General features: G+C 42.7%; 1 protein-coding gene across 3 annotated transcripts in view; it reads left to right on the top strand.

Moving 5' to 3' along the window:
* Window positions 1-21935, top strand: part of NFATC3 (nuclear factor of activated T cells 3) — a 96910-nt gene that overhangs the window by 30818 nt on the left and 44157 nt on the right. For all 3 annotated transcript variants that reach the window (XM_040982492.1, XM_040982493.1, XM_040982491.1), the window contains exons 2-4: window positions 4627-5743; window positions 8940-9102; window positions 20807-21006. In XM_040982492.1, coding sequence (XP_040838426.1) covers window positions 4627-5743; window positions 8940-9102; window positions 20807-21006 — 1480 coding nt within the window. The remainder of the gene's footprint in view (window positions 1-4626; window positions 5744-8939; window positions 9103-20806; window positions 21007-21935) is intronic.

Raw genomic sequence — 21935 nt, 5'->3', positions numbered from 1 at the left:
AGGGAGTGAATCATTGGACGGAAGATACACTGTCCCTGGGACTCATGAACATGGCCCCCACTTGGCCCAGGCTGGCATGACTTGTATGACCTCAGCATCTGCAGTCATATTGCACAACCTGGCCTGGTCTATCCTGCCCCTGTTCCAGCTGGTGGGTGCTGCAGCCTGTCTCAGCCCACCCTGATGGTTATCCCAGCCCTAATGTGAACTGGCTGGTGTTGCGGCCCGATCTGGCTCCTCCTGCTCCCTGTCTTGGTTCTCAGATCTGCCAATGTGTTATGAGCTGGCCCAGACTGGTTTGTCCCCACACCTGACCAACATGTATGCTTGCCCGTTATTTGGGGTTTTTACAATATGGTGTGGGGTGGTTGTTTTTATTTTTGCATTTCTATTAATTTATTTGAAATGCAGAGAGAAAGAGAGACTCCTTTGCTAGTTCAGTTCTTAAATGCCTCCAACCTGTGAGGCTGGGCTGGGCTGAAGCCAGGATCTGGAGCTCAGTTTAGGTCTGCCATGTAGGTGGCAGGTTCTCAACGGCTTGAGTCAGCCCTTGCTGCCTCCCACACTGTACTGCAGCAGGTATCTCAGATCAGGGCTGGGCTAGACTGAGGTTCTTCACTCCGATGTGGGATGAGGGCATCTGAAGCAACATCTTGAGCACTGCAAAACATCCACTCCACAGTATATTTCAGTCTCTGGAAGATCTTGTCTTTGTTGTTTTTGTTCTTTCTCGTTTTATTTTTACATTGCTTTTCTATGTGTTTTAAAATTTTACTTCTATGAATATTTGTTTCTTAATAAATTTGATCTGCATTACTATTGTCAGTTGTCATTTTTCTATTATATCTTCTAGTTATTATGTATTTTAGCAGTTGAGTAACAGTCTGCATAGCATGTAGTCTACCCATTTAACGTGTACAATTTTGTGATTTTTGGAAGTTTTACAGAAAAATTCAACCATGATCACAATCAGTCCTAAAACTTTAATTGTATTCTAAATCAATCACTACCCTTCAGCGAATGTGTTTACAGATTACAAGTCTGCACAGGGTTGGTGTGTGTGTAGCAGTTAGGCTGCCACTTTTGCAGGAACTGCCACACACATTAGTGTGAGTTCAAGTTCTGGCTGCCAGTCCAGCACCCTGATAATGTGCCTGAGAAGGCTATGGAGCGTGGTCCAAGTGCTTCAACCCCTGCACCCACAAAGGACCTGAATGAAGCTCCTGGTTCTAGGATTTGCCTGGTCTAGTCCTTATCCTTGCAGCTATTTGGGGAGAGAACCAACAGATTGAAGATTCCTGCTCCCTCTCTCACTTTCTCTGCCCCTCTCACCATATCCCTTCCTTTCTATAACTTTGCGTTTCAAATAAATAAGACAAATCTTAAGTCTAGGACTTAACAGAGAGAGTTAAAGGATGCTGGGCACGTGTTGTGGCACTGAGGATTAAGCTGCTGCTTGTGATATTATGTGTCTATACTTTTGATGCAGCTTCCTACTAATGCAGCCTGGGAGGCAGTGGGTGAAGATGTTAAGGATAGTTCCACCTGTGTGGGAACCCTGGAGGGAATTCCTAGCTCCTGGGGTCAGCCTGGTCCAATCTTACTTGTAGCCATTTAGGAATGAACACGCAGATAGCATATCTTTCTTGTTTTTCTCTCTCTCCCTCTTCCCCTGCCTTCTTCCCTCTCCCCCCCCCTCTGCTTTTCAAGTAGATGAAAATTAGATTTTAACAAATTAAGATAGGACCCAGCGCTGTAGCCTAGTGGTTAAATCCTCTCCTTGCATGCCTGGGATCCTACACGAGTGCCAATTTGTGTCTGGCTGCTCCATTTCTCATCTAGCTCCATGCTTTTGCCCTGGGATAGCAGTCCAGGATGGCTCAAGATTTATTTATTTTTACTGGAAATGCAGATTTACAGAGAGAAGGAGAGACAGAAAGATCTTCCATCTGATGCTTCACTCTGCAGGTGGCTACAATGGCCGGAGTTGAACCGATCTGAAGCCAGTAGGAACCTCCTCCAGGTCAGACACCAGGGAGAGGCTCCAGGCTCCTGGCTCCTGGCTTCGGATTGGCTCAGCTGCTTCCACTTGCAGAGTGAACCAGCAGACAGATGCAAAATCTTTCTGTCTTTCCTCTATATCTGGCTTTCCAAGAAAAAGAAATACATTTTTAAAAATTAAGATAAAAAATTGGCTAATGACAGCAATACAAAAACCTAAAGAGCTTTGCATTATTTTCTGGAAATACTGATGTGAAGAAGCAATTAGTTGGCTTTAACACCTTTGAGCAGAGGCTAAGTTAAAGGTTTGTGCTTCTGGGGCCTGCATTGTGGTGTAAGTGCTGCCTTTGTTGCTGGCCAGTTTTTGTCCCGGCTTTTCCACTCGCGATCCTGCTAATGGCCAGGGAAACACAGCTGAAGATGGCACAGCTGTTTGAGCTCCTGCCACCCAGGAGGGAGACTTGGATGGTGTCCCTGGTTCCTGTAGCCGTATAGGGACTGGGTCTGTGGATGGTATATCAGTCTCTCCTCTCTCTCTTCCTTTCTCTCTGTAACTCTTTCAAATAAATATTTTTAAAAGAAGAAAAAATTTCTTTTTGTTGTATCTATGAATGGTTTTGTCTTTGATCTCACAGTGATGATCTCCTTAGAATGACTGAAAGTACTCAGCCAGCATCTTGTAGGACTTAGTACTTTTCTGCCTTTGTGAAAACTGTTAATAATCGCTCTATTATGAAAAAAGAATTACGAGATACTCCTGTTGCTGCCTAAACTCCTAGTGAGTAACCTGGTTGGACGTGTTTATTGTTAAATATTACACCGGGATGAATTTTCTGAAGTTTTATCTTTACAGTGATTAATGTAGTAATCAGTTACGAGCTGAGAGCTCTGGTGGGTTATTTTCTGCTGAGGAAAAGGGTCCAGTTGTATTATATGGATTTTGTAACCTGGTTGGCTGTAAGCAAAAATAGAAATTCTTCATGGCATGATTGCAGAGAAAAGAGCTATGAGGATTTATTGTAAATATTCCCCCAAAAGAGAAATCTAAAGGAACTGAGGCCTATGGAGGCTGTCACTGAGAGCTCACAGTGGCCGAGGTTGACTAGGTCTCTGTAAATCTGAACTGGATTCTCCTCTTGATAAACCTCATATGCAAACATAATAACTAAAATACAAAGGTACTCCAAAAAGCACATGCATTAAAAAAAAAAAAAAGGCAGGGCAGGCAGTGCTGTGTATCAACAGGCACTGGCATCCCATATGGCACCAATTGCCCATATGGGTCCCGGTTCATGTCCTGGTTGTTCCACCTCACATCCAACTCTCTGCTTGTGGCCTGAGAACGTGGTTGAAGTTGCCCCAAAGCCTTGGGACCCTGAACCCATGTGGGAGATCTGGAAGAAGCTCCCGGTTTTGAATTGGCTCAGCTCTGGCCATGGCGGTCATTTGGGGAGTGAAGCAGTGTATAGAAGATCTTTCTGTCTCTGCTTCTGTCTGTAAATCTCCCTGATGTGAAATATGTTTTTTTGCTGTTGTTTTGTTTTTAAAGCATATGGAAAATGGAATTCAAAGATAAATTTTTTTTTGCAAAGTATTTTTTTTTTTTTAAAGATTTATTTTTATTATTTTTTCATTGGAAAGGCGGATATACAGAGAGGAGAGACAGAGAGGAAGATCTTCCGTCCGATGATTCACTCCCCAAGTGAGCGCAACGGGCCGATACTATGCCGATCCGAAGCCGGGAGCCTCTTCCGGGTCTCCCACGCAGGTGCAGGGTCCCAAAGCTTTGGGCGGTCCTCAACTGCTTTCCCGGGCCACAGGCAGGGAGCTGGAAGGGAAGCGGGGCTGCCGGGATTAGAACCGACGCCCATATGGGATCCTGGCGCGTGCAAGGCGAGGACTTAACCACTTGCACCACCGCGCCGGGCCCTATTGTGTTTTAAATCTGAAAATCTCAAGTGTAGCTAACTTTGCATGATTGTAATTTTAAGTTGTCTTTAGAATTATGGAGAAGATTTTTTGAAAAAGATTTTATTTTTATTTGAAAGTCAGATATACAGAGAGGAGGAGAGACAGGAATATCTTCCATTCCATAATTCACTTCCCAAGTGACTGCAATGGATGGCGCTGTGCCAATCCAAAGCCAGAACCCAGGAGCTTCTTCTGGGTCTCCCATGCAGGTTCAGGGTCCCAAAACTTTGGGCCATCCTCGACTGCTTTCCCAGGCTGTGAGCAGGGAGCTGGATGGGAAACAGGGATGCCAGGATTAGCACGGGCACCCATATGGAATCCTGGTGTGTAAGGTGAGGACTTTGGCTACTAGGCTACCTTCCCGAGCCCAAGATTGTTTCTTTTATGAACATGTTTTTTTTTTTAAATACGATGTTTGATTTTTTTGTTTTAGAAAATGTGAAAATAAAAAACGGAATTATATGTTAATGTATAATATATATATGTATCTATAAAAATAATTTAAAATATTTGCAAAAACACCAACTCCAGTGCATGTAATATTTTTGTGTGCTTTTTTCTCTCCAAAGATTATTTACTTTCTCATTTAGCATTTTTATGTTGAAATATTCTAATTTCTTACTGATTTTTTTTTTTTTGCTTTTCCCCCTGTAGATCTTGAGCCAGATGATTGTGCATCTATTTACATCTTTAATGTAGATCCACCTCCATCTACTTTAAATTCACCACTTTGCTTACCACATCATGGATTACCGTCTCACTCTTCTGTTTTGTCATCATCGCTTCAGCTCCAAAGTCACAAAAACTATGAGGAAACTTGTGATATTTCTGAATCTAAATATAGCCCATTAGGTGGTCCCAAGCCTTTCGAGTGCCCAAGTATTCAAATAACATCCATTTCCCCTAACTGTCATCAAGAAACAAATCCACATGAAGATGACTTACATATAAATGACCCAGAAAGGGAATATTTGGAAAGGCCTTCTAGAGATCATCTCTATCTTCCTCTTGAGCCATCCTACCGGGAATCTTCCCTTAGTCCTAGTCCTGCCAGCAGTATCTCTTCTAGGAGCTGGTTCTCAGATGCATCCTCTTGTGAATCTCTTTCACACATTTATGATGACGTGGACTCAGAGTTGAATGAAGCTGCTGCCCGATTTACTCTTGGATCCCCTTTGACTTCTCCAGGAGGCTGCCCTGGAGAAGAGTCCTGGAATCAACAGTATGGACTCGGAAACTCCTTGTCACCCAGACAGTCTCCTTGCCACTCTCCTAGATCCAGTGTCACTGATGAGAACTGGCTGAGCCCCAGGCCAGCCTCAGGACCCTCCTCCAGACCCACTTCCCCCTGTGGGAAACGGAGGCACTCCAGTGCTGAAGTTTGTTATGCTGGATCCCTTTCACCTCAGCACTCACCTGTTCCTTCTCCTGGCCACTCCCCCAGGGGAAGTGTAACAGAAGACACCTGGCTTAATGTACACAGTGGATCAGGCCTTGGCACAGCACTTTTTCCATTTCAGTACTATGTAGAGACTGATATCCCTCTGAAAACAAGGAAAACTTCGGAAGATCAAGCTGCTGTACTCCCAGGAACATTAGAGCTCTGTGCAGACGATCAGGGGAGTTCATCACCATCACGGGAGACCACCCTAGAGGATGGCCTTGGATCTCAGTATCATTTAAAGAAAGATTCATCTGGTGACCAATTTCTTTCAGTTCCCTCACACTTTACTTGGAGCAAACCAAAGCCTGGCCATACCCCTATATTTCGGTGAGTTTTAGAAATGTCTGCTTGTCATTTTTCATGATTATGAATCATTGGTAGCCTGATAGTTTCACCTCTTTTTTCCTTTTTCTAAAAAATGTCCACTGAACAGAAAGCTTATTTGTATTTTTCTTTGAGTCTTCAAAGTGTTTTTAGGGGGGCTAACATTGATTATAGGTAAAGGTAATGAGTTGTAGATAAAAAGTAAATTTAAAATGTCCTAGAAGGAATTTTCTTGCCTAGAAAAATTTACTATAAAAGGCGAGTTAACGTATTAATTAATGTACAGATAAAACCAATTGAGATAGGCTTATTATTTTTTTAAAGACATTTATTCAAAAGGCAGAGTGAGCATGTTGGGAGTGGGGTGGTGAACAAATATCTTTGATCTTTGATCTGCTGGTTTACTCCCCATATGTCCACAGCAGCCAGGGCTAGGTTAGTCCATATGCAGAAGTCAGGAGCTCCATCTGGCTCTCCCACATAGATGGCAGAAATCCAAGTACTTGGGCCATGATGTGCTGCTTTCCCAGCCATGTTAGCTGGAAGCTAGATTAGAAGTGGAGCAGAGAAGAAATGCTGGAATTACAAGTAGATTAACTCACTATCCCACAGCGTTGGCTTTTACACTTTTAAAGAAGTCAAACTATGACTAAAATTTTGCCTTTCATGTTTCTGGCATTTTTTTCCATAATTTAAAAAAATTTCTTTAAAGATTTATTTTTATTGAAAGGCAGATTTTTGCGAAGAGGAAGACAAATCTTCCATGCTGTGGTTCTCTCCACATATGGGTGCATTGGCCAGAGCTGAGCTGATCCAAATCTGGGAGTAAGGAGCTTCTTCTGGGTCTCCCAGGTGGGTACAGGTGCCCAAGGACTTGTGCCATCCTCCACTGCTTTCCCAGGTGCATAAGCAGAGTTTGATGGGAAGTGGAGCAGCTGGGACACAAGCTAGTGTTCATATGGGAATCTGGCGCTTGCAGGTAGAGAATTGGCCTGTTGACTCACCATGCTAGTTCCAAATCTTTATACTTGTTTAATTAAAGAAGAGTTATTTATTTTTATTTGAAAGAGTTACGGAGAAAAAAGGAGAGATATAGAGATATTTTTTCATCTGCTGGTTCACTCCCTGAATGGCCACAACTGCCAGAGTTGGGCCAGTCTGAAGCCAGAGCCAGGTGCTTCTTCCAGGCCTCCCATGTTGGTGTAAGGGTTCAAGATCTTGAGCCATCTTCCTCTGCTTTTCCAGGTCATTAACAGGAACCTGTTAAGTCCAAGTGGAACAGCTGGACTTAAATTGGTACCTGTATGGGATGCTAAATCCACATGTAGAGACTTAGCTTGTTGGGCCACTGCACTAGCTCCCATAATTTGATTTTTATCCTTTGACTTTATAAATTAATGGCTTTTTTATAGTAGAGGAATTATTAACTTTTAAAGATTTATTTTTATTATTTTTTCATTGGAAAGGCGGATATACAGAGAGGAGAGACAGAGAGGAAGATCTTCCGTCCCATGATTCACTCCCTAAGTGAGCGCAATGGCCGATACTAAGCCGATCCAAAGCCAGGAGACTCTTCCGGGTCTCCCACATGGGTGCAGGGTCCCAAAGCTTTGGGCCGTCCTTGACTGCTTTCCCGGGCCACAGGCAGGGAGCTGGAAGGGAAGCGGGGCTGCCGGGATAGAACTGGCGCCCATATGGGATCCCGGGCGTGCAAGGTGAGGACCTTTAACTACTTGCGCCACCGCGCCGGGCCCTATTAACTTTTATATATTCAAATTTGTCCTTTATGGTTTTTGGATCTGGTATTTTTGAAGTCTTATTGCTCTTTAAAATTATTAAAAGGAAAAATGAAGTTTCATACAAATTTTTAACTGCTTTTTAAAAATTATTTATTTGAAAAGCAGAATGACAGAGAGAAACAGAAATCTTTTATTCACTCAATGCTCCACTCTCCAAACGGCTGCAATGACCAAGGTTGGGCCAACCTGAAGCTAAAAGCCCAGAGCTGCTTCTGTATCTCCCACAGGTCCCCAAGCACTTGGACCGTCTTCTACTGCTCTCCCAGGTGCATAAGCAGCAAGCTGGATTAGAACTAGAGCAACTGGAACTCAAATCCACAGGAATGTGGAATATCAGTCTTGCAGATGGTAACTACACAAAGTTGGACCCTCTAATTCAAGTTTTAGCGAGAATATATATGTACATGAATATTTAGACCTTGGGCCTGATGCGATAGCGTAGTGGTTTAAGTCCTCACCTTGCATGCATCGTGATCCCATATGGGCGCCGGTTTTAATTCCGGCAGCCCCGTTTCCCATCCAGCGCCCTGCTTGTAGCCTGAGAATGCAGTCTAAGACAGCCTAAAACCTTGGGACCCTGCACTTGTGTGGGAGACTTGGAAGAGCACCTGGCTTCGTAATGGCTCAACTTTAGCCCTTGCGCTGACTTGGGGAGTGAACCATCGGATGGAAGATCTTCCTCTCTGTCTCTCCTCCTCTCTGTATATACGCCTTTCCAATAAAAATCAATAAATCTTAAAAAAAAAATGTACCTGAATATTTAAACCTTAAAACTGTTTAAAATATCTTCCTAAGCTAAAAGAAACTCAAGTGTTAGGAAGATGCTACAGTGATGCATTTCCTTGTATTTTTCCATCAAACATGTCTTCAAAATAACTTTAACCTCAAATTGCAAATGTCCCTAAATATAGGTAGTTTTCAGAAAGGCTTAGAAAAGATCATTTGGCAAGAAGTGGGGAAAGCAATCTATATGATAGACTGAAACAGACCATAACAGGAAAGAGAGGTAGGCAAGCTACATCAGGCCAAGAGAGATACATGTTTAGACATTTGGAAAGGTGCTGATATAAGCACACAGAAATATATATCTGCCATAAGAGACTAAGTTATTATTGTTCGGTTTTTATAATTACATACACATAGTTGAGAAACAGTTACAGTTTTACAAATTGTTGGAATTTATTTTAAAAACAGGAGAAATCAAAATGTCAATAAATATATTTTATATTTTCAGATTAAATAATTATTTGTTAAGTACCCATTTGCAACCAGTGTTTTGTATGCTGAGTGAAATTTCATCCTGGAATGTTTCATTTCGAAGATCACAGAAAGAAATGTTGCTGTTGGCAAAAAGTGATTTGAGTCACTGCTTAGCAGTCATCTCTGTGTTTTGTTTATAGCACATCCTCATTACCTCCACTAGACTGGCCTTTACCAACTCATTTTGGACAATGTGAACTGAAAATAGAAGTGCAACCCAAAACCCATCATCGAGCCCATTATGAAACGGAAGGTAGTCGAGGGGCAGTAAAAGCATCTACTGGGGGACATCCTGTTGTAAAGGTATGAGACTTTTGAGGCTTGCTTTGCAGCTGCTTGTTAGTTGTTAGATGATTTTGTCAAGTTAGCTATTACAGAAGCCAAAGAGAACTCAAACTAGGAGCCCTGTTTTTTGGGTACACTTTAATTTGCTTGTTTATTTTTAAGGTTTATGTATTTTACTTTGAAAGTCAGAATTACTAAGAGAGAAAGAGGAATCTTCCACCTGTTGATTGACTTCCCAAATGACTGCTATGGCCAGAACTGGACCAGTTCGAAGCTGGGAACCAAAAGTTTATTGCAAGTTTACCATGTGGATGCAGGGGCCCCAGGATTTGGGCCATCCTCTGCTGCTTTCCCATGGCCGTTAGTAAGCAGCTGGATCAGAAGTGGAGCAGGAGCCAGCATGGTGGCATAACAGGCTAATCCCATGTTTATAAGTGTCAACATTCCTTATGGATGCCAAATTGTGTCCTGGCTGCACTACTTCCACTCCAGCTCCCTGCTGGAGAATGACTCAAGTCCTGGAGCCCCTATACCATGTGGAAGACCAGAGGAAGCTCCTGGCTCCTGGCTCAGCTCCAGCCATTGTACCTATTTGGGGTGTGAACCAGAGGGTTGAAGCATTTTTCGTAAAAATTATCTTTCAAATAAAATAAATTATTCTTAAAAAAATATGAATGGAGTAGAGCAGCCAGTCATGAACCAGTGCACACCTGGGATGCTGGTGCAACAGGTGTAGGGTTAGCATACTCTGCCACCATGCTGGCCTCAGGGCTACATATTTTTCAGTGATTTTTCTCCCTACTCTTGGTGAGGCTAGAAGATACTCCTGATTTAATTGCGGGTGCAAAAGCTAGAGTAAAGAAGATTGGTACCATAATCAAATGGTTATTTTTTTATTTTTAGAAAGAATGAATTTAATATGTTTATAAATGTAATATGTATTTCTTTAAACTATAATACATAAAGTAGGAAAATAAACCAGTCAAATTCCCTCAGAAATAAACACTGCTGACATTTGATTAATTCAGATATAAGTGAAAAACTACTTGGAGAAATAGAAAAATGGATGAACTTTTAATGAATAGGATTGTATTTTAATAAATAAACTATTTGTTTGAATTTATTACAAGAAGATAAGATGAAATTTTATATGAAATATAACACTTGAATATTAACTTTAAATTTATTTGAATGAAAAATAACATTAAAGGAAAAGCTAAAATAAAACTTAAGAACTGCTGAATCTTAGGTACTTTTTTTTTCTTTTTAAAAATTTTTATTGGAGAGACAGAAAGATCTTCCACCGGCTGGCTTACTCCCCAAATGGTCACTACTGCAGGAGCTGAGCTGATCCAAAACCAGGAGCCAACAGCTTCTTCTGCCCACTCCCCCACTGCTTTTCCCAGGCCACAGAGGGAGCTGAATGGGAAGTGGGGCTACTGGGACTCTAACCAGTGTCTGGGGATCCCAGGGTGTGCAAGGCAAGGACTTTAGCCATTAGGCTACTGTGCATGGCCCCAGTTTTCTCTTCTGTTGGTGATACTTTATATCCTTTTCAAGACCTTTGCTTATACCAAGGTTATGAAGACAAGCACCTGTGTTTTATTCTGGAATTGTTTCCTTGCAAAGATTTACTTATTTTTTTAAAAGATTTATTTTTATTATTTTTTTTTATCGGAAAGGCAGATGTACAGAGAGGAAAGACAGAGAGGAAGATCTTCCATCCGATAATTCACTCCCCAAGTGAGCGCAATGGCCGATGCTATGCTGATCCAAAGCCAGGAGCCTCTTCCGGGTCTCCCATGCGGGTGCAGGGTCCCAAAGCCTTGGGCAGTCCTCGACTGCCTTCCCGGGCCACAGGCAGGGAGCTGGAAGGGAAGCGGGGCTGCCGGGATAGAACCGGCGCCCATATGGGATCCCGGGCGTGCAAGGCGAGGACCTTAACCACTGCGCCACCGCGCCGGGCCCAGGGTGCCATTTCTTGTTCTGGCTGCTCCACATCCTATTCAGCATCCTACTTGTGGCCTAGGAAAGAAATAGAGGATGGCACAAGTCCTGAGGACCCTGTGCCCATGTGAAACACCTGGAGAAGATGCTGGCTTCGAATGGGCTCATCTCTGGCTGTTGCAAACCCTTGGGGAGTGAATCAGTGGATGAAATATTTCTCCCTCCTCTTTTATTTGCAAAATTTGATTTTCCAATAAAAATAAGTTATAAATCTTTATGAAAAATGATTGTTTTGATGTCAGGGTTCTTGGTTTTTTCTTTTTTTTTTTTTTTTATTTTTTTGTATTGGAAAGGCGGATATACAGAGAGGAGAGACAGAGAGGAAGATCTTCTGTCCGATGATTCACTCCCCAAGTGAGCGCAATGGCCAATGCTATGCCAATCCGAAGCCAGGAGCCTCTTCTGGGTCTCCCACGTGGGTGCAGGGTCCCAAAGCTTTGGGCTGCCCTCTATTGCTTTCCCAAGCCACAAGCAAGGAGCTGGATGGGAAGAGGAGCTGTTGGGGCATGAGTTGGCATCCGTATAGGATCCCTGTGCATGCAAGGCGAGGACTTTGGCCACAAGGCCACCACGTGTGGCCCTGTGTTTTTTTTTTTTTTTTTTTTAACTTATTTGTCTGACAGAGAAACATGCAGAGCTCTCATCTGTTAGTCCCTTATCAAATGCTCGCATCAGCTGGAACTGGGCCATGCCAAACCCTGGAGCTGGGCACTCATTTGAAGTGCTGCCTGGGCCTTCCTAGTTCAGCTGTCAATTGCTGCCTCCCAGGAAGCTGAAACTGGCAGCCAAGCTTGGACTTGAATCCAGACATTCCTGGGTGGGATGCAGGCATCTTAAGCAGCCTCTTAGCCACTGTGCTAAATACCTGCCTCTATTTTGTTGTTTTTAGAGTGTTTCTCAACAGTGTTTTAAAGTTTCCAGTGTAGAAATTTTAACATTTGCCATTTGCAGGTATCTGATTTCTTTGTTATTGTAAAGTGTTTTTAGTTTCATTTTGAAGTATATAGAAATGTGACTTTTTAAAAATATTGATATTTAGCTTTTTCAGTGTTTCGGGTTTTTCGTTTGTTTGTATGTTTGTTTTAGCTTTTTCAGTGTTTTAAAAATGTTTACTCAAGGATCTGGAGCATGGTATTCTAGTGGCTGAATCCTCATCTTGTACCTGCCAGGATCCCAAATGAGTGTAAGTTTATATCCAGGCTGCTCCACTTTCCATCCAGCTCCCTGCTTGTGGCCTGGGAAAGCAGTCGAGGACTGCCCAAAGCCTTGGGATCCTGCACCTGCATGGGAGGCCTGGAGGAGGTTCCTGGCTTTGGATTGGCTCAGCTCTGACTGTTGTGGCCACCTGGGGAGTGAACCATTGGATGGAAGATCTCTGCCTCTCCTTCTCTCCATAAATCTGACTTTCAAATAAAAATAAATAAATCTTTAAAAAATTTAGTCAAATCAATTTTAACTGATGTGTTTTACTTCTTCCTTTTTAATCTTAAGAGGTTAATATTACATTTGGTTATTTAAGAGCCCAGCGAGTAATGCTGTGTTTGCTGTTTTGCTTTCCAAATGCTTGCAGTAGTTTTGACTGGGTGAGACCAACAAGGAGCCTCAAACTCCAGCTAGGTCTCTTGTGTTGAGCTATCACCTTCAGCCTCCCAGCATGCATTAGCAGGAAACCTGAGAAGAAGCTTAGCGGCCAGGCCTTAAGTCAGGAATCCCAAGTGGTGGCTTTGTTTGCTGTGCTACAGTAACTATTCCCTTTTGAAATCTTCATGCAGTTTTTCTTTTTTCTTGCTTGCTATATTGACTTTGACCTCTATTACACTGTAGATGGAACTGGTAATAGAGGACAATCTACATCTTTTTCACAAACTCGGGGTAAAACATTCACTATTGGCTCATTAAGTAATTTGTTAGCCATAGACCTTTTTATGGATGTCAGGCCAACTTCTGTTGCTTTTTCCCAGGCATATTAGCAAGGAGATGGATAGGAAGTGGAGCAACTGGGACTCAAACATGGTACCCATAAGTGAAGCTGGCACTTCAGGCAAAGGTTTAAGATACTATGCCATGATGCCAACTGCTAAAATTTAATTTGAAAGTACAAAGAAAAGGAATGCTTTCATATGCTGATTTTCTCTCAGTATGTCCACAGTGACTGAGACTGAATTAGGGCTGGAGCTGTAAGCAAGGAGCTAGGAAATAAATTTTAAAAACCCTTGAGTCACCATCTGCTGCTTTCCAGAGTCTGAATGGACAGGAAATTGAAATTGGGAAGCAGACCTGGGACTCAAATCCAGGTACTCTTGCATGGGATATTGGCAGCTTAGCTGGTATCTTGAAACTGCTAGGTCAAACATCTGCTCTGAGAGGTTTTGCGGGGGGTTTTTTTTTTTTTTTGGTCTTTTTTTTTAATATTTATTTTTTTAAAAAGTTACAGAGAGAGGGAGGGTGAGAGAGAGAAGAAAAATCAGTCTTCCATCCACTGATTCACTCCTCAGGGCTGGGCCAGGCTGAAGCCAGGAACCCAGAAGTTTCTTTCAGGTCTCCCACATGGGTACGGGGGCCCAGACAGTTAGTCTGACTCCCAATACTTTCCCAGGTGCATTGGCAGCGAGCTGGATCACAAGTTAAACACCTGGGACTCAAAACTGGTGCTTTTATGGAGCAACTTAGCCCAGCCTGGCCAACCCCCAGGCCTGGTCCTCATGTGAGTTGCTGGATATTTATGACTCAGCCTAGCCTGGCCTGCACCCCCTCCTGGCTCTCATTCATGCCAGAGTGTGTGCTGTGAACTGATCCAGCCTAGCCTGGCCTGGCTTGGTCCCAGCCCCAGCTGACAGGCTCACCACAATGAATTGTGAACTAGCAGAGGAGTTCCCCAAGTTCCCCTACCAGGCCTGCTTACAGCCTCAGATATGCATGTGCTAGCAGATATGTATATATCCCAGTCTAACATGGTCCCCCCATGTCCTGGTACTTACCAGCAGGTACTGTGGTCTAGCCTACCTAACCCTCCCCCAATACCTGGCTCACAGGCCAGCCTGGCCTATCCCACACCCATTCACCTCTTCCAAGTGCCAGTGAATACTGGGGACCAGCCCATTCTGGCTTGCCCCCAGATCTATCCCAAATGCATTCTGGTGGGTGCTACAGCCTTGCTTACCAATGGGAGCTGTCAGCCTAGCAGGGAAGTCCCCAAAGCTTGTCTGTCAGGCATATTCCCTGCCCTGGATCTTGTGCATGATGACAGATACTTTGACCCAGCCTGAATGTAGCACCCGTACCCCCACCACCCCAGGGTTAGCTTTCACTGGCGAGTGCTGTGGCATGACCCTGCCCAGCCTGCCTCTAGGCCTGGCTCTCAAGCTCTCTAGGAGGAGCAGTGTCTTAGCAGGAAAGTTCTCCAGGTTTCTCTTCTAGGCCCACTCCCAACCCTGGATTTCATGTGTGCCAGCCGATACCGTTGCCCTGCTTGATGTGATCTGCCCTCAGTTCCAGCTTTTGCATGTGCCAGTATTTGCTAGAGCCTAGTCCAACCCTCTCTCCTCACATTCCGAGTTCCTACAAGTGTCAGTGAGTTCTGTGGTCCAGCCTGGCTCCGCTTGTCACCATCCCCAGCACTCCATGTAAACTGGCAGGTGCTGCAGTCCCACATAGGTAAGCCCATAAATCTCCTGGATCCAGTTCTCTCATGTTCCAGTGTATGCTGCGACCCAGCCTGACGTGCCCTTCCCCCCTGCCCCCACCTCCTACACTTATGGGTGGGTACTGTGGCCTAACCCAGCCAGGCATACCTCCCCAGCCTCAGTTTCATGGGCAGCAGGCAATGCTACTTACTTAGCCCAGCCCAGGTCTCTCACTTGGGGAGGTGCCTTGACCTGAGACATGCTCTTTGATTTCCTGACCTCAGTTTCCTCATCACCTGTGAGTGCAGTGCCCCGGTCTGTGGAAGCCCTCAGAAGTCAGTCTTCCCTGTCAAACACATCCTCAACAGTCTCCATTCCAACACATTTCCAGACCCCTTTTCCCAGGCAGTCTTCAGTCATTTTCTACCTCTGTACCCCAACATACATACCCCAAGCCCCTCTACACCCTCTCTCCCCACATCCCCTTGTGTCAGCACCGAGTGTGCCTGGGGGATGGGATGACACGTCCCCACCCAGCATCCCCTACTTTCCCCACATACCCTTAAAAAAAGTAGAATAGACAACTATGTTGACACAGTGGTATAGTTAACAAAGATTTTGTATTCACCAGTCCCAGAATGCCCACCAGCTGTTGGTTGCTATCTCCCAGCAGTGTAACACTTGTAACACTTGTTTACTTGCTTAACTAAAAGGCAACCTAGGCAGGTGCCTATACTTACGGACTTTTTTTTCCTTTTTTCTTTTTTATAATATTCGTTTATTTGGGCCTGGCGCGGTGGCGCAGTGGTTAAGGTCCTCGCCTTGCATGCCCGGGATCCCATGTGGGCGCCGGTTCTAATCCCGGCAGCCCTGCTTCCCTTCCAGCTCCCTGCCTGTGGCCCGAGGACAGCCCAAAGCTTTGGGACCCTGAACCCACGTGGGAGACCCGGAAGAGGCTCCTGGCTTCGGATGGGCATAGTATCAGCCGTTGCGCTCACTTAGGGAGTGAATCATCGGACGGAAGATCTTCCTCTCTGTCTCTCCTCTCTGTATATCCGCCTTTCCAATAAAAAAATAATAAAAATAAATCTTTTTAAAAAAATTCGTTTATTTGTGGCTTGGCGCAATGGCTTAGTTACTAAATCCTTGTTAGCATAGTCTAGGATCTCATATGGGTGCTAGTTCATATCTTGGCTGCTCCAGTTCCCATTCAGCTCCCTGCTTGTGGCCTTGGAAAGCAGTCGAGGACAGCCCAGGGCCTTGGGACTCTGCACCCATGTGGGAGACCTGGAGGAACCTTCTGGCTCCTGGCTTTGGATCATCTCTAACTGTTGCAACCACTTGAAGAGTAAACGACTGGATGCAAGATCTTTCTCTCTGTAAATCTGCCTTTTTTCAATAAAAATAAATCTAAAAAAGATTTATTTTTTTTGTATTTGTAGGACAGATTTACGGAGAGAAGGAGAAACAAAAGAGATCTTCCATCTCCTGGTTCATTAACCAAATGGCTGCAGTTTATTTTCCCCTAAGTAATTTCGCAGAGTTGATACTAGAGCTCCTCTTACTGAAGTTACTGTTAACTGTTTTGTAGTGACCCTCATGCTTTAACCCTTTAGCTTTAGCTAAATTAAGCAGGTGCAGAGCTTTGCTATGGACTCATTTAGCATGATTAGGACTGTTTGGTATGTAGTCCTTACCAGTACATGGTATTTTGATAAAGTGTAAGTATTGATGGAATATTTTATCTTTTATTTTAAAGTTTTATAGATTTATTTATTTTCAAGGCAGTTACAGTGAGATAGGAACTTGGAGAAACAAGCAGATAGAGGAAGATTTTCCATCCATTGGTTTACTGCCTAGATGACTGCTACAACCAGGGCTAGGCCAGGCTGAAGCAGGATCCTGGAACCCAACCAGATCTGCCGTATGGGTGGCAGAAGCCCAGTCACTTGGATAGTCTTCTGCTTTCCAAAGCACGTTACCAGGGAGCTGGTTCACATGCCACCTGGGACTGCAACTGGCACACGTAGGGATGCCAGTGTTACAGATGGTGGCTTTGCCCATTATGCCACAGCACTGGCCCCATCGTTCTAGATTTTAGAGTATTTAGGGCTTTAGAGTTTTTAATTCAGTTGCTCAGATATGTGCAGATATCTCCAAATCTGGAAACATTTTATTCCAGGCATTTTAAAAAATAAATATTGCTTTGTAATAATGATTACATGGTTTAGCAGGGTGGAAAGGATCAAGGTTCAGGGAAGATTGGGTGGACTCATTGCTTTCAGATATTCCAGGCATTTTCAATAAAGGATACTCATTTAGCCTGTGCTGGTCTTTGGAGATAACAAGGCATGGGTGTTCTTTCCACAGAACTTAGAGTAAGGAAGTTTTTGTTTCTTCTTCGAGATGAGCATTTGGTTCCATAGAATAACTTGCTCAATTTAAGGTTAGCAGAAAAGAATGACTAATCACTTGGTACTTGGTGAGTTTGAGGAAGTGTTGTAATCATTTTAGCTTTTTTTTTTTTTAAAGATTTATTCTATTTTTATTGGAAAGACAGATATACAGAGAGGAGAGACAGAGAGGAAGATCTTCTGTCCGATGATTCACTCTCCAAGTGAGCGCAACGGCCGATGCTATGCCGATCCGAAGCCAGGAGCCAGGAGCTTCCTCCAGGTCTCTCATGTGGGTGCAGGGTCCCAAAGCCTTGGGCCATCCTCAACTGCTTTCCCAGGCCACAGGCAGGGAGCTGGATGGGAAGCGGGGCCGCCAGGATTAGAACTGGCACCCACATGGGATCCCGGGCATGCAAGGCGAGGACCTTAACCACTGTGCCACTGCGCCGGGCCCAATCATTTTAGCTTTAATTTTTTCCTGTGTGAAACAGATAAAATGTACTCTGTAGGAATTTGGGGATTAAATTAATTCGTGTAATTAAGACAGAGCGTGTAACCACTGTATACCTTCACATTTCCACCCCCATCTATAAATGCAGGTGGATCTTAGGCAGCATTGTTTCTAGCCCACCTACCACAGAAAATACAATCCTAAGTTTCTCTTATGCACGTGCACACACATGTGTATCCTCACACTTCTGAGTTTCTTCTTTAGTTATATTGCTTTAGTTAGGCTTAAAAATCATGTTGACATTTTGTTTTGTGGAATGGTTTCAGCTTTAATTAACATTAAAATTATCTTGTATTAAAACATATGAGACATATTGCTGATGAAAATGACAGTTTTTTTTGACTAGGTAAATAATAAAATATTTACAGAAAACTACAACTTTAGTACATTCAACACGTATGTTTATCTTCACAAAACGTAAGACAGCTGCAGCTTAAGCCTGCTTGATGGGGAGAACCAATAAGGAGCCCAGTTGTTTTGTGCCCAAGAACCTCGGGAAAAGCTGAAGAATTTAAGGCACTAGATATCTCTGAAAGAAAAATTTGGACTGAGGGGGAAAAAAAACTAACAGGAGGATTACATGAAAGTATGGAAAGAAAGAGTCCCAGCTTTTCCTTTTTTATGAAGTACAGCCAAGAGATAACCTTGGCTTCAAACAGGTCCAGCTCAAGATGATAAAACCAGTGGATGAAAGACCTGTTTCTCCCTTTTTGTTTGTAATTCTTTCAAATAAATAAAAATAATTTTAAAAAAAGATAATATATGTTATAGCAAAAGCATTATGAAATAGCAGTATAACCTTGGGGAATAAAATCTAAAAGAAGCAGCTGAAAGAGTTAAAGTTATTTTCTATTGAAGAAACAGATCCAGAATTCATGATAAAATTTTAAAGGTTAATTTTTTTGAGTTCAAATAAATTAATTAAAGAGAGGGGGAAGTAGAGAGAAAAGAGAGCTTTTATTCACTGGTTCACTCCCCAGATGGCCACAATGGCCAAAGCTTTGCCAGACTGCATCCAGGTGGTTCTCCCACATGGGTGCAGGGGCCCAAGCACTTGGATCACCTGCTGCTGGCTTCTCAGGCATATTTGCAAAGAACTGGATCAGAAATGGAACAACCAGGAATTAAACCAGCGCTTATACAGAATGCCTGCATCCTGATAGCACCTTAACTTGCATGCCACAACACCAGACCAATGAGTTCATTATAGGTACAAAAATGTATTTGCAACTTACAGTTATAATCTATAGTGTATGTAAAACATGTTACAAGCATTAAAATTATAGCAAAGATGATCAAATGATGCAAATAACCAGAAGGTAAAAAATGATAATATGGGATATTACCACTGCTCTGTTCTTTGCTAGCTTATTCATTTTCATTTTGTTTGAAAGGCAGAGAGATCTTTCATCAGCTATTTCCCCATCCATATGTCTGTAGTAGCTGGGACTGGAGTAGGCCAAAATCAGGAGTCCAAAACTCAGTTTGGGTCCCACCCCTCCCGGGTGGATGGCAGGGACCCAGGTACTTGAGCTATCTTCTACCTCCCAGGATGCACAACAGCAGGAAGCTGGTTCAGAAGTAATAGAACTAGGGCCTGGCACAATAGCGTAATGGTTAAAGTCATTGCCTTGAACATGCTGGTATCCCATATGGGTGCCGGTTCAAATCCTGGTGGCCCCGCTTCCCATCCAGCTCCCTGCCTGTGGCCTGGGAAAGCAGTAGAGAATGTACCAAAGTTTTGAGACACTGCACCCACTTGGGAGACCTGGAAGAAGTTCCTTGCTCCTGGCTTCAGATTGGCTCAGCTCTAGCTGTTGTGGCCATTTGGAAAGTGAACCATCGGACAGAAGATCTTCCTCTCTGTCTCTCCTTCTCTCTGTATATCTGACTTTGTAATAAAAATAAATGAATCTTTAAAAAAAAAAAAAAAGTAATAGAACTAGCCAGAACTCAAGCCAGGCAGGATAGTACGGATGTGAACGCCCTAAATGACATTCTAGGAGGTTGGGACAAGTAGCTGCCTCCCTTTGCCATTTTAGTAGGTTGAGAGTGATGTTTCATTTACTTGATGGAGCATTTTTCCTATTTATTGTCCCTTTTTTTTCCTGCTCTATAAAACGTGGTCATATTCATTTGCTGGTTGCATTTCTAAATTTTTGTCCTTCTTTAGTTGCAAATCTTATAGACAATTGTTTTTTGTCTATTAAATCCAGCTTTTTTTTTTCAAACTTTGGGGAATGAATCAATAAATAGAAACTGTTTATTTGATATTTATTTCTTCTCATTGCTCCCTTCTTGTGGTCACTATTTTTGCTTCCAGCAGCCTCTGGCCATCCTCCAGGTCAGTTAATCCCACACTGTCATTTTAACATCAGTAGTAGTGAAGAATACTAAGGAAAGTCAGTAGCCTGGCTTATTAAATAAGTTGAAATTCTGAAACTGGCACTGTAGTGTACATGCAAAACTGATGGGTGTCAATTCAAAGTTCAGAGGCTCCACATCCAATCCAGCTCCCTGCTAATAACTGGGAAGGCAGCCGAAGGGCATCCATGTCCTTGGGCCTCTGCACTCATATGGGAGTCCTGAAAGAAGATCCTAACTTCTGGCTTTGGTTAGCCACTGCTCCCATTGCAGCCATTTAAGGACTGAAGAAGCAGATGGAACATCTCTGTCTGTCTCTCTCTAACTTTGCCTTTCAAATCAAAATAAGTTTTTTAAAAGGAAAGAAATAACTAAGGAAATTGTCCTAGGTTGATGAAATGAAATAATGTTGTTCAGACTACTAAAATATAATACCTCTAATTTTCACAGCCTGTTGAAGTGTCTTTAGTTCTGGTCTGAATGGTCAGTGTTATCCAGAGTACAGAATCGGCATTTATTTGTATTCTCTACAGCACATTTCAGAAGGTTTTGTATTTTGTTGTTGTTGTTGTTCCATAGTTATTAAAAAGGAAAAAAAGAAAGAAGCAAAAACCTCCCAACCCTGTGTAATATATTCCAGTGTTTTATAATTCTTAAATTACATCAGAAACCTGGAGACTATTTACTGATTATTTTGTTGTCTTGTTTGAAATAACATTTTATGTGCCAGCAGTATATGATGCAGATATGAATTAATTTTGTAAACTCATAAAATGCATGGATAATGAATTATACTTTTCTATTCTGTTCTTTCTAATCAGCTCCTGGGCTACAATGAAAAACCAGTAAATCTACAGATGTTTATTGGAACAGCAGATGATCGGTATTTACGGCCTCATGCATTTTACCAGGTCCATCGGATCACTGGGAAGACAGTTGCTACAGCAAGCCAAGAGATAATCATTGCCAGCACAAAAGTTCTGGAAATTCCACTTCTTCCTGAAAACAATATGTCAGCCAGGTATCTTGAAACATACCCCTGATTTGGCACTTTCAGGGGAATAAAAAGTGTACTGACTTTTTTTTATTATAAAAATAGTCATTGTTCTGAATTGACCAAATGCAATTGTAAGATAATTGTATTGTGTTTGGTAAAGGTAGTTGCTTATTTTCAGAATAAGCCATTTCAATAAATGTTTCTGGAAAAAAAAAAAGGAAAAAAAAAGTTTCTAGAACATGTATTACCAGATAAGCATTGTCCTAGATGATAAGGATAAAAATACATAGAATTAAAATAAAACCAAGGCCCAGCGCAGTGACCTAGCAGCTGAAGTCCCCACCTTGAACACGCTGGGATCCCGTAATCCCAACAGCTGTACTTCCCATCCAGCTCCCTGCTTGTGGCCTGGGAAAGTAGTCAAGGATGGCCCAAAACCTTGGGACCCTGCACGCGCGAGGGAGACCTAGAGGAAATTCCTGGCTCATGGCTACGGATTGGTACAGCACCAGCCTTTGCAGTCACTTGGGGAGTGAACCATTGGATGGAAGATCTTCCTCTCTGACTCTGCTCCTCTCTTTGTATCTTACTTTCCAATAAAAATAAATATTTCCAAAAAATTAAAAAAAAAAAAACCAAATTGCTGACAGTGTGATAGTTTAAACAGTAAATAAATGATCAAAATACAAGAACAGTTGTTAAATGTCTTGAAGGAAAACTTTGACTTGACCGCCAGGCATCCCATTTGACTCATTCCCAAATACTACAAGTTCGTTAATTTCTGGATGAGAATGTAATAGAGCTTAGTTCAAGTAAATTAGTTCAGATTACACGTTGCTGAATGAAAAGAAAAACCTGAAATGCCAGTGGCTTAAATGGAGGTGTAGTTTATTAGCACTTAAAAGAAATATACAGATATCCATTTAGAGATGAAAATCATTGAAGACCTAAGC

This window comes from Ochotona curzoniae, unplaced genomic scaffold, assembly GCF_017591425.1.
Source record: "Ochotona curzoniae isolate NIBS_2020 unplaced genomic scaffold, NIBS_Ocur_1.0 contig_3622, whole genome shotgun sequence".
NCBI classification, from domain to species: Eukaryota; Metazoa; Chordata; class Mammalia; order Lagomorpha; family Ochotonidae; genus Ochotona; species Ochotona curzoniae.
Note: the sequence above shows the minus strand (reverse complement) of the source record. Positions and strands in the feature narration are given on the sequence as shown.